The 13,091-nt window shown below is 50.0% G+C and overlaps 1 protein-coding gene across 2 annotated transcripts in view; it reads left to right on the top strand.

Moving 5' to 3' along the window:
- carmil2 (capping protein regulator and myosin 1 linker 2) overlaps positions 1-12,881 on the top strand; it is a 50,331-nt gene extending 37,450 nt beyond the window's left edge. For both annotated transcript variants that reach the window (XM_088614404.1, XM_088614405.1), the window contains 10 exons: positions 644-915; positions 4,855-4,958; positions 6,555-7,083; positions 9,121-9,240; positions 9,860-9,896; positions 10,450-10,521; positions 10,622-10,921; positions 11,490-11,597; positions 11,867-11,971; positions 12,600-12,881. In XM_088614404.1, the coding sequence (XP_088470530.1) occupies positions 644-915; positions 4,855-4,958; positions 6,555-7,083; positions 9,121-9,240; positions 9,860-9,896; positions 10,450-10,521; positions 10,622-10,921; positions 11,490-11,597; positions 11,867-11,971; positions 12,600-12,754 (1,802 nt within the window). In that variant the 3' untranslated portion in view covers positions 12,755-12,881. The remainder of the gene's footprint in view (positions 1-643; positions 916-4,854; positions 4,959-6,554; positions 7,084-9,120; positions 9,241-9,859; positions 9,897-10,449; positions 10,522-10,621; positions 10,922-11,489; positions 11,598-11,866; positions 11,972-12,599) is intronic.
- Positions 12,882-13,091: the final 210 nt, after the last annotated feature.

Raw genomic sequence — 13,091 nt, 5'->3', positions numbered from 1 at the left:
ACCGGCAGCCAGATCCATCCCGTCTCTCCTAAGCAGCTCTCCTTCCAAACCTCGTCTGCCCGTGCCTCCTGTCTTCGCCTCAGTCCGCCTGTCTCCATGAGGTCTGCTCCTGCTCCGCTGTGTGCTCTCGCCAGGCTGCGCCGTCGGCTTAGCGATGTGTCGCTGGTGAAATTCCCCTGCTGCCGCACTCAAGCGATGCACATCTGCTGTCATTTGTTGCATTTGATCTAAATAGACCGAAACGCCAGGTAATAAACAAACGTGAACTAGATAACCCCAGGAATTTGGCTTTGTGGGATCATTTTCTGCACACTCTTGCAAAGAAGGACGGAGCAACACTCCAGGACTGTAACTCCACTCCGATTTCACAAGGGCTTGCTGCATAGGAAGCCAATGTCCTGGGCTGGAGTGGCCCTGTTTGCACAGGTGCCTGCCCCACAGGACCTGGTCATGTCTGTTCTTCTCTCCTTTATTTCTCTTCCCTTTCTCTTCACTCGCCCCCCTTTTTTTTTGCTGCCCTCCCACCCACCTCAGCACTCTTCTACTCCTCTTTCATCCTTTTCTTTTCCTCTGTGTTTCTCCTCCTCCCTCTCTGTTCTCCCCCCCCCCCCTGCTCACTCCTGCTCCCCCCCTCTCCCTCCAGGTTTGCTCGACGTGGAAGCGGAGGCCCAGCAGGAGGACGGGGAGGCGGGGGGCGGGCCGAACGGGCCGTCAATCAGCCGAGCGCCACTGAAGCTCGGCCCCGCCTACCCGGAGGATGCTGCTGCTCTTAGCAACAATCTGCCTCCGCTCTCAGAGCCTGCATCTCCTCAGCCCCCTATGGACCTGCCCATTGAAGGACAGAGACTGAAGCACTACACCCGCGCTAGGCCCAGACCCAACCGCAAGAACAAGCTGCCTCCCAGCAAGCTGCATGTAAGCAACCTGCCTGCTGAATCTTGCCTTCTGCATCGGGGAAGGGAGAAGGGGCTGGGAGTGGGGATGGTGATGGAGAGAGAGAGGGAGAGGGAGAGAGAGGCTGCCGACGATGATCTGAACCGGAGCATCCTGCAGGATTGTACAAGGGCTCCAGTCGCTCTTCAGCCACTGCAGATCCGGAGCTTCTGTCTCTGCCTACAGGAATCTCTGTTCTTGTATTACTGTCTTTGGCTGGTCTGGCCTTTTCTGTGTCTGTTGCACGCCTGGGGGGCTACATGACAGCGTTTTGTTGTTTGCTTTTATTTCCCCAGTTTGCTGCTGTGGCTCCTGCTCATCTTGCTTTATTTTTCTCCCTTCATCCTCGTCGCCGGGGTTGTGTTTTAACATTGGAAATTGCACTGCTAGGATTACAGATGTCACTGTGTCACTGCCACTGCCTGTGCTGTTTCAGGCGTCTTAATTATTAATGTTTCCACATAAATGCGGTCTCTCTCTCTCTCGTTGACGGACGAGGAAACAGGCTTCTTGAAAGCAGGGGGAGGCTCAGATCTTTGCGTGTTGGATAAGCCAGGCATCACTGTGGGGCTGTGTGTGTGTGTGTCAGGGTTTGCTTCTTGTATATATTTACACTGTGCTTGTGTGCTTGGACTGGAACTGAGAGTGGTCTGACTGGTGTTGATAGAGACCTGGAGCGTTTGAAATTGCACAAAATTCTTGCCAGTCTGCTTGCCTAGAGATAAGGGTCCTCTGGTTTGGAAACACTGCAGTCCTGTTCTGGTTGGGAAGAATGCCTGTTTATGGAGGTGGACTATCAGTTTCACCTGAGATCCTGCAGTTTTCCTGGTGCTTGCCTCTCCTGCGCTCAGATTTAATTTTAGCTGACTTTACGTAATGGGACACAGCGGAAATCGGAAAGATTCCGGGGAAACAGGATGGGAGACCACCTGCTTGCAACCTGCAGTCTGAAGGAAGGAGGATTCGAGCAGGAGATCCTCCTTTTTCTGCTGCAGCAGGGCTGCTCTTGTGTGCGAGTGAATGTGTGCATGTTTTTCTGCATGGATCGGCGGCGCTGTGTACTTTACGTCCACACGGGCTCGTGTATCGGCGTGTGCAGGGGGAACAGGCGGCAGCTGGGTCAAGCAGCTCAACCGGCTGGCTGCTGCAGAGGGGAGTTGCATATTAATCATGATGATCAATCAGGGAGAAGACCCAGCCCCATAACAGAGCCTCTGGAAAGGGAGCGTAGCAGGTGTGTGCGTGTGTGAGAGTCCGCATGCTGGATTTGTTGTCCAGCGCTGTTTGTCTAAATCAGCGAGTGGGCTACTGTTTCGTGTCGCGGTCTGCCTTGGTTTACCGAGATTCGGTATTCCTGTTTGCGAGTTTCACTGCTGTCGTGTCGCTCTTGTTGCTGTCTGTGTCTAATCGCAGTGCTTTGTGTTGAGTCTCTGTGTGGGCAATGGTATCGACGTGGGGCTTTGGGTATGTAGGTCCTGTCTTGGTGTGAAAACCCATGTTGTTGTTTTTGTTGTGATTTACATCTGTTTATATAAGAAAATATACAAGGCTATTAAGAGAAAAATGTAAACATCCCCTTCTAAAGGAGTTTCCTTTCAACAACAGAGTGCAAATGGACACTTCAATGAGACGCCATAGCCATGAACTTTTTCTTTTTCTGTCTTTGCCACCAACACCTGTGACGGTCAGGCCAGCTCTGAGCCCCCGCCAGAGAGAATGGCAGAGTGATAACGAGATGGATGGAATCCAGGGATCCAAAAACATGTCTTGTTTTATTTTAATTTCTGTTGCAAAGTATTGATCTGCCTACAACTCTCCCCCAGGAGAAAAGGCCGCCTGCTCTGGAAATACTTGCAGATTGCCTCAAAGAGAAGGGAAGGCTGCAGCTGCTGCTGCTCTCTACCAGCTGGAGAGCTCGTGACAGAGCATCACTGCTCTGTCCGTTAGTCACTGCTCACAAGAGGAAAGCCGGCGACTGTGAGGTGTCTCACTCGCCCACTTAGCAGTGGAATCTGCCCTGTCTAGATCCCCCTATCAAGCAGCCCTTTTCAAATGAAGATTGTCTGACATAGAATCCACAGGTATTTGAAGAGCGTATACAGAGAACACAGCAGGGCAGTTCATGGCAGGAGGCAAAATACCTCTTTCTTCTCTGTGAAACGCCTTACTTCACTAAAGCAAGAGTGAAAGGGACAAGAGTCAGAATAAATGTCAAAAGCAAGGCAACCCTTAAATGCCTTAACGCTTCCAAAAACGATGAGGTCAGGAAACTGCAAAAATCCCCGTGCAGTACAAGAGAAGGCTAAGATCAGAATGGTGCGTGCCCGTCTCTGAGCTGTGCTGTGCTGCGTTCTGTACGGCCGTGGCGATTAGGCAGGATTCCATCTGGCAGCCAGGAAAACATTTGGCCGCAGAGTCCCAGCTCTTCAGCGAGCACTTCAGCTGTAGTTCAGAATGAACCTCCTGTCTTGAAGTGACCATTTTGCGCGTTGTTACGTTTCCGTTCAAAATGTGGTGGAATGGAAGGTTTTGAAGCCGGGCCTTCCGATAGGCTCGGAGGAGCTAAATAATTTATCATCAATTTCATGCAGCTCCATTCTTGATTTACATATGGTTGCTATAGTTTTGCAGTCTTACTTAATGCAGCACCCGCACTGCCTGAAGGCCAGAGTCTGTGCAGCAGTACACTGTAGCTTGATCTGAGAAAACTGCGGCTTCCCATTAAAACGGGGAATCCACCACCATTATTCACAGCTGTCATGAGACATCCTCTCTTAGTTTCTCTCTGTAAAACCTGAGTGATGCCATTGCCAATTCAGTGTTGTTGAAAATCTAAAGGCTGTTTCCTGTTCTGTGCAGAACCATATGGAATTTAGAAAATAATTTTTCTGAATCCCGTTGTGCTGGTGTCTTATGAATACGTGACTTGTAATAACAATATCCCCCTGGCCAAGATCAAAAAAGCTCAAGTCCACAGTGAATTATGTATGAGTAGTTAATTCAGGATCCCTAAGAGATGCAAGAAATCAGGGATTCAAAAAGCAGGGCTCTTGGTTTATAATGGCATAAGTTTAAGGACTAAAAATAGTGTATTTGGATGATATAGAGGGGCTTTATCTTGAGTTAACCTTTAGCTGTTGTGAAAACAGGTCCAAGCAAGCATGTCATATAAAAACAGAACACCTTTGGAGAGTATCACTGGACATTTTCACATGAGGTCATGAATACTGGTTTTGTTCTTCCTTTCTGTCTGATACGTCTTCACTAATTGGTTTATGGCAATGTGACCTAACCTCAGAAACAGCCTATGAGGTCCAGTGGTACTGCCTCTAGGGTTTAAGGAATTTGATATTTTGCCTGCATGAGCTCTCTTCTTTCACATATCGCAGGCAAACAGATGATCAGACAGGATTATCAGGGCCGGGCCGGGCCCCACAGTACAAATTCTATGAAAATTTTGGTTTGTTCTGTTTGCACAGATTTGTCAGATATATATTCACAACCGGCAAAAGTCAGATTTGTCGTGTCACCACTGTGATTCTTTAAAATTTGTGATCCCCAGTTGTTGTTTTTTTCATTTTTCACCCGCCAAATCAGGAGTCAGGAGTTTTTGATCTGCCTGCTGCTGAAATTCTCACTCTGAGGCTCGAGCCTTGGGCCGTCGCACACGCCTCAATCGCGGGGAGCTAGTCTGAAGCCGGAGAAGTGCCGCCACTCTCCCTGCCACAGGGTACCGAGCAGAACCCAGGGGTCGTGGTTGGGCGTCTAGCAGAGGGACGCGTGGCCTGGCCTGTCGAGCGCAGCCTGCTTTGCAGACGGGCACAACAGCAGCGCATGCATCCTGACGTTCGGTGATGGCGGATGTAGACTGGGACAACCCCCTCCGTGGGCTCACCCCTGCCTGTCGTGTCTGTCGGACAGGTGCCGGCCGCCGAGGGGGAGCATGAGGCGACCGAGGACATGGGCAAGGTGGACGAGGGCGTAGAGGAGTTCTTCACCAAGAAGATCATCCCAGATGACCCCACGTGAGTTGCGCTCGCTGCCTCCGCCCCTCGTTCTCGGCACAGCGTCACGAGAGTCTCAATGCTCCTCCGCAGCAACGTCAGGGATGGGAAATAAGACTCCCTTTGCACAGCAGCTTGAGCCACTGGCCTCCTGGTTTAGAATGACGTGACACAGGGTGACGTGGGGTTCAGGCATGAAGAATATCCGGCACATTTGCTGTTCTGCTATGTGCTGCGTGTTCATCACAACCTGTACAGGTGTCTGCAGCTTGTTAGACTGGATCAGACCACCAGGCAAAGAGAGGCGTTCTCCCTCCTTTGCAGTTTTTATTCACCCTCATTTTGTTTTACCTTGAATATTTCAATAATCTAAAATGTATTGGGAAAATCACCCATAATTAGGGCTCAGTGTGGTTCGCTGTATTGTGGATATGACAAATGCTGCAATAATGGACTTGCCATTGCAGTTTTTTGCAGGGTACTGGGACTGAACACATACAGTTAGGGCTGCAAGCAGTATCTCTGCAGGGTACAGATTACCTGGATTGGGTGTTTACTGCACAGCACCTCCCATCAGCTGCTGGGAATCGCAGTCCATCCTGGCTGTTCTCCTGATTTCCTCCAGAAATGGAGGAGTAAAGATCACGCGTGCATCTGCCCACTGCTGGTTTCTCCACGGAGTTATTTTTGCCAGATCGCTTCGAGTCTCTGCGACATTCTCGTGTGCCTGTCCAGTTAAAAGAAACAAACACTGGAAGAATAAAATAACTGCGAAACCTTTAGCGAAGGACATGACGTTCATTTAGCCTTCGCTGCAAGGTTGCGTTTAGGCCACACCCAGACGTCGAGCGTCGGTGTGGATTTAAAGGACAGATCCGACAGAAATTGCCAAACGGGAAGCAGAAGAGAAACTGACCTGATATCGTAAAGCACAGCACCAGTTTGGCCGTTCTTGAACTGTAGCACTGAGAGGCAAGAAATGAAAGCGGCTTACTTTCAGCTTGTCGAGAGATGTCCTCAGGTGTGAAAACACAGCTGGAGAAACTGTGTAACCACGTTTTAAGGGAGTTTAGACCACATGTTATGGGAGTGTTCTGCTAGCATAGACTTCCCTGAGATTTAGGATGTTTTCTATGAAGGCGCAGTTAAGAGAAATCAGTTCAGGTTATGCAAAACAGTTTTTTTTTAGTTTTTTAATAATACAACCATCCCAGCTCATTTCAGTTTTGAAATCGGTCACTACGACTGGATGTAAAAATTCTACCACTGGATTTGGTAAATCACTCATAATAAAATTGGAACTTTTTCTTGCTTTTTCTTACCCTGACAATAACTGAGCTGTCATTTCATTGCTTTTCGTCCCCACCTATAATTTCACACACTCGGATAAAGATTTCACGTGAGGGGAAGGGTTTGTCACCAGGCAGTATCCTTGTTGCATATAACTTGGCTTCCGCCGGACGTACCAAAGTGTCCATCTCGGGAGCCGATACTGGAGGATGTGAGTGGGACAGACATGCAGAGAGACGCGGAGCGTGTCCAGGCTGGCTCGGACGAACGCACCAGGGCAGGGTGGGCTCTTGTCCTCTCTGACGCCGGTCTCCCATCCCTCCGCAGGAAAAGCCAGCCGCTGGTGAAAGCGCAGCCCGCGGAGACCTCCTGCTCCACGCCCCCTTCCGGCTCCAAGACCATCAAGAAGAAATTCGGCGATTTCTTTGCCTTCAAGAAGGTCCGGTCAGCGCGGGGGCCTGAGGGCAGCCCGTCCGCAGGGGTGCTGAGGCTCAAAAAGACTACGATCGCGGACCTGATCCGGCCGCTGAGGGAGGCGGCCCGCGCCGAGAGGGAAAAGGCCGAGGACGGCGCCCCCAGGGGGGCGGCGCCAGCCCCGGCCGCGGGACCGGGTGCGAACCCCGCCCCAGCCCCCCTCGCTCCCCCCGCCCTCACGCCAGCCGGCCCCGTCCCGCCCCCCGCCGCGGACCCGGACACGGGCAGGAGCCCCGACGGCGACCGGGAGAAGAGCCGCACGCCCGACGCGGAGAGGAGGCTGAAGCCGACGCGCCGTTCCCTGAGGGAGGGCAAGTCCCAGTCGCTCATCCTGCTGCCCGGGGTGGACCAGGAGGAGCCCGCGCCTGGCGGCCATGGGAAGGTAACATACCGCCAGCCGCGGCCCTGCTGTGCGCTGGTAACCAGCGCGTCAACGAGAGTTACTGCAGTACAGAGACCTTCGTGCTCTCTGTGGTCAGATCATCATAATCATCCTCACACTCTTAGAGCGCTTTTCTGGCCACTCCAGTCGAAGCGGCTTACAGGTAATGGGGAATCCCACTACCGCCACCAGTGTGCAGCATCCACCTGGATGATGTGACAGCAGCCATTGTGTGCCATTACACTCCCCACACACCAGCTCTCAGTAGGGAGGAGAGCAGAGTGATGTCGCCAGTTCAGAGAGGGGGGAATATTAGGAGGCCATGATTTTTACCATCATTTTTTGGCCAGGGGGGAATTTTGGCCAGGACATCGGGGTAACACTCCTACTTTTTTTCGAGAAACACCCAGGGATTCTTAATGACCACAGAGAGTCAGGACATCTGTTTTACATCTCATCCAAAAGACGGCACCTTAGAATTGTTCTGCACTTTCAGTGAGGAGAGAGAGTTCACAAGAAAGATGAAGGTAACAGATGGTTGTCATCTTGGTTGTCAAGAGGAAAAACTTGGACTCGCAGGACACATTCAGAGCATACCGAGGTTTTGTGTTGTCCTGTTTTTGAACTTGAGCTAGGAAGTACAGTGATTTTAGAGTGGTTTTGCATGGTTTGTTCTTTATTTCCCCAGAACACTTTTGTTTGTAATTAAACATTGCACAACGATCTGCCTCTGCATTGTTTGACACTGTTGGCTGAAGTGCATTAGAGGATCCCTGCTGTCATGTGTGTTGCAATTCAAGGGACCACCAGAGTTTGTCCACAGCAGGGCTGCCGTCTGTATCTGCAGAGCTGACCAGTTGTGCCACAGCTGGCTGCATAACGGCAGAGACACTGATCCCATTACAAATACTGTACCTTGTCCTGTCCCCTGCTTCATGCTCAATACTCAGTCTTATTTGTCTGGCCTGAGCATAAAACTGGGGCCTGGAAAGAATACCTCTAATCATGAGCTGCCTTATATAACGATAAAAGTCTTTATAGAAGAAAGGCAAGAAAAATCCAAAAATCCAATTTGCAATCGCTACTTTTTATAAAAGCAAAAAAGCCTGAAAGATCTCTATCTGGGTTGCAATTCATTTGCATTTATCACTGTCAAACACTCCAAGCCTGTGGCATTAAGAGCACTGTATTAAATGAACTTGATTAATAGCTTGAGAACTTTAGCAATGCAGAAATACACCAATGAGTAAAATTGTACAGCGGTTGGGCCAGGCTGTGTTCAGTGCTTATCGCTTCATATCTGCCACCCTTTAAAGAGCTCCTCTGCCTCCGAGATGGCTGTTTCTTGAGATTACAGTGGGGACAAGAACTTCAGAGGACCTGACAGCTGTGTGCTGCCTCTTCGTTTAATTTGCATGGTCTACCTGCTCATTGTTGAAACTTTAATAATAAAACAATAACCTTCATTACCTTAATTTTGCCTATTTATGATTTACCCTCTCAGATTGGATCTCTTTCTGTGTACATGTCTAACCTTGGGTCACATACTAGAATTCAGTCACACACTGTGATCTATGAGAGTTCATGACTTGCTCCTTGAGGTCTAGCAGAAATACTTTGCGCCAGGTATTCGCACCAGGGAGGCAGTCCAATGACATCTGAGGAAGTCTTTTGTTTTGCTGCCAGCACTCATGTCCTCTTCCTCTCTCCCAGTGTGCATGCACCTGATAGCAGCCTTTCTGCACTGTAGCATTTGAGTTGAAGGCCAAGGGGATTCTTGGTGCAGTTATTAAGTTCTGCAACAGGAGTCAAATTTCTTCCACATGAATAGTCCCTTTTTTCCTTCCAAAATGATATCATTCGAGTGCTGCCTCCATCAAATTCAGGTTCACCGTGAAAGGTTCGTTTTTGACCGGATTTGATCCGAGGTGTCAAAGAAAAAGACGCAGACTTGGACGACCTCAAGCAAAAACGAATGGAGCAGACAGGACTCTCGGCGCGGCACCACAATAAATCTGTCCCACTTTCTTGTTGCAGAAACCTTTTCCAGATAAAGGCCCTCCCGAAGGCCAGTCCACCTTTGAGCACAGAGTTCACGCCATGCTGCACCGCATTGGTGTCGCCAAGGTGCTTCCCTCTGAGTCGAAGAAAGGCCAGGTGAGGCTGCCGGTTTAGAGTGGGGTCAGTGCTCAGACTGCAGGGCAGGCCATTAGTCCTGACTGCCTTGGCATGGAAGTTGTTTTCCGATATTGTAAGGATTTTTACGGTAGGAGGATTCTGGATACATCATTGAACTGGGAGGTCCCAGAATTGGTCCTAATTCCACTATCACCAATTACCTTAACCCCAACGTTGTAGGGCTTGTCCAATGCTCCAGGTATGAACCTGTACTGTATATCAATCAGAATTCTTACAATCTGTTTTGGGGATTCGTCACCTGTCACTGTGGTTACACCCAATATTTGTGCAAAAGGTAATCTGGGATATTAATATATGCAGTTTGGACTGTATATTGCTATTTAAGCCAGAAACCGTCACCTTCATCCCCCCCCCGTCATGACAGTAAAGGCACTGATCTGGATGTTGTCCAAAGGGAAGAGTGCCACCTACTGGCCAAACTGCATCACAGCTGTGACCTGTGTTTTCACCTGATGTCTCTCATCGAGTGAATTCTATAACAGTCTTTGACATGGTACAGGTGCTGGTTACAATGGTTAATGGGATGGAAAGGTTATTGCAGACATCAATCAATCACATCTCTTCATTTCTTCTGCAGAATAAGGAGGGAGAATTAAGAAAGGCTGACTCGGAAGGTAAGTTAGCAATGAAATTCATTTAGATGAGACGCAGAATGCACTGGAGAGGTGCGAAGGAGTCTGTTATGCAGAGCAGTCAGATGTCTGACATGCTTCCTGTTGAATATTCATCCTTATTGTGCCGAAGTGTCTTAGACCAGTGCAGTTCACTCTTGAAGAGGCAGTCTACCAGGTATTAGACAACTTAGAAATGTCACTGGTTTGGAAACAGTGGTCATAGAGGCCAATTGATGTAAATAAAACAGGCACTGTGACCCTCAAGGAGTGAACAATGTGTATTAGATTTTAGCACCCCTCTATGCTAAACTATAACTATTTACCACTAATTTGAATTATTAATGGCAGAGAAGATTGGACTTGCCCAATTATTCTTATTATTTCAATTCCACACAAAAAAACAGAACTTTCTAGCTCCAGTACTTTTTCTAAGGCATTTGTTGGAATCGCCGTCCACAGCGTGATGCAGGCTGGCAGTCGTTCTTTGTGCTGTGGTCTCTTGCTCGGGCAGTGCTGCCGCGAGGCCTGGTCAGCTCCGGTTTTCTCTCCCCAGGGACCATCATGGACAGCAAGCCCGAGCCACCGCCCCCCTTCCTGAAGCCCCGCACCATGTCCACCTCCTCAGGTAAAGGCAAGAGCGCTGCTCTTCGTGCGCGGGCCGGAGTCCCAGCAGTCCCAGCTCGCTCACTCGCCTCTTCCTGTTTCCTCCCCCCCCCCCCATGGAGACATGAGACGGCCCGCGCGACCGGCTGCCGCGGCGGAGTGTCCCGACAGGCCCGCCCCCGCCGCCCCCAGACCCCCAGCGAGGCCCCCTCTCCCGGACCCCGGCGAGCCGCTCCTGATGCCCCGGGCCTCGCCTGGAGCCTCCAGCCAGCACAGTCCCTCCCCTGAGGCGCCGCCCGCGGAAGGGGACGCCCCGCTGCCCCGCTGCCCGAGAGACGCCCCCACCCCCTCCCCGCGCAGAGGCGCCAGCCTGGGCGAGCAGCAGGGCAGACCCCAGCGGACGGCACAGGCCCTCAGCGAAGGTACAGGCCTCCGCTGTCAACGGCAGAGAAGCAGCACAGGCCCAACTAGTCTTATCTCAGTTACCAGACCTTTCTACCTCCACTGAAGGTCCTTCTTCAGACTTTCCACAGCCAGAACAGGCCTGGTGTTATTGCTTACTGTACGTCTCCTCTAGACCCAGCATGGCATCTTTGTCACAGTTATTCCTCATCGTCACTTAGCTCGTTAGGTTACTATAAATGCATTAGTTGTTAGGCGCATAGTGTTTTCAGTCGTGTCATAATTTTTTTTTTTTTAAAAGAGAGCTTTAGGCTAAAAAGCTAGGCTACCACACAAAAGACGAGCAGTCGTGTTTTTAAACTGTAGTAACCAAGAGTATGTGCAACATTCATACTCCAGGCAGTCACTCTGATGTCCAGGTTTTTTTGTTATTATGGCGTTCAGATGCAGGTCAGTTTAAAACCGCGTTGCGTTCTGGGCGTTGCCCAGCGGTGACGGCGCGTGCGTTTTGTTGCGCACCGCTGCCTGTGCCAGAAGCTGATTAGCCGAGTTCGGTGATCGCAGCGCTACCTGTCCCTGCCTTCGCAGACAATCTGCCGAAGCCCCGGCCGCGGATGAAGCCGTCGCCACACCGGCGCGCCGTGTCCGTCCACGAGGAGCAGCTCAGGGAGCAGGGAGCCCTCCTGGGCCCAGAGGGTGAGGCCGACCCCCACCTCTTCCTCACACACGGAGCTGCAAAATGTCACTTTAACTGCCCAGAGACCCTGCTCTGCGCTGTTTTCTTTTCGCTTTTGTAGGTACAGAAAACAAGTGCCACACAGACCACGCAGGGAAAAAAGGGTTAATTATTTAACTGAACGTCTGGTGCCTGGGATTAATACAGTAAATACACGTCCAGCATCAGGCTGGAGCTTGTTCCATGCAGTAGTGCTGTAGGAGACTGAGGCCATTGGGTTTCCCTGCAGAACTGAAGGCCGCCCTGCCCAGGCTTCAGCGGTCACCGGTATGGAAGAGAGCCAACCGCATGGAGCTACCTCCCTGCAGCGAGGACCAGCCAGGCGGAGAGGGAGGTGAGCGCAGACCTCTGACACAGGCGCCATGCTGCAGTCCTGAGCCGGAGAGCATGATCCCCACACACTTTTAGTCATAGCAGGGGGATCATAAAGGCTTTAAAGTGATCTGGAGTACTGGGCACCCCACTGTGCCATGCAGGCTTTAAGAACAGAAGAAAGCTTATCAGCAAGAGGTCATTCAGGCCCCTAACCCGCTTGGCAGTCAGTAGCTAATTGATCTGAGGATCTCATCCAGCTGTTTATCGATAGAAACCAGGTTATCGGCTTCAATAACATGGCTGTTTAGCTAATTCAGGACTACTCTACCCTTTTTATAAATGCACTCCACTTCACAGTGCTCTGAAGACAGTACCCAACTATACAGATGACTATAAAGTCACCAGAAATATATGTGCAATGTGCTGCAGGAGTTTTCTATATTGCTATATTGTATCCCTTTGTCATAAATAAAGGTTTTATTTTTTTTAAAAGAAACTACAGTAGGTTTAGTTAAATTCCAGATCTAATGTCCTCTTCTATAAGCAGCTCAGCATTACATCTGCAAAAATCAAGCTAAAAAGTTGGTTCTGTCAAAATTCCTGCCATGAAACAAAACGTAATAGGTCCCTGTTCCTTTATCACTCAGGTAACGGACAGAGCGAGGAGACAGACAGCAGACCGGCCACAGAGAAGAGGTCCGGGCCCAGCCTGGATACGGACAGCCACAGCAATGAGCAGCCTGAACTACACTCTGCGCAGAGAGCACCTTCAGACCAAAGAACTGACCCTCCCTCACACTGAGAAACAAACTGAAACAGACCAGATTCTATTTTCTACCATTTCCCTTTGCACGTCAGATTATGTACAAAAACAAGAAAAAAGAAAAAATACTATACTACATATTAAAAAAAATATTTCAGATGTGTTACCAAGTGTGACGGTTTGCCCTGAAGTTGTTTGATGATGTGTGCGTTTCACTTCTTTCCCTTTTAAAATGGCCTTGTGATCTTAAGAAAACAAAGATTTGGTCCACTTGGTCCATCAAGCTCATTTAACATTTAGCAGCAAATTAATCCGAGGATCTCATCCAGCTGTTTCTCGAAAGAATTAAAGTTCTTGGCATCTCCAGGATAGCTGG

The sequence above is a fragment of the Lepisosteus platostomus genome, chromosome 20, assembly GCF_059453375.1.
Source record: "Lepisosteus platostomus isolate fLepPlt1 chromosome 20, fLepPlt1.hap1, whole genome shotgun sequence".
Taxonomy (NCBI): domain Eukaryota; kingdom Metazoa; phylum Chordata; class Actinopteri; order Semionotiformes; family Lepisosteidae; genus Lepisosteus; species Lepisosteus platostomus.
This window is presented reverse-complemented; position numbering and strand designations above follow the sequence as displayed.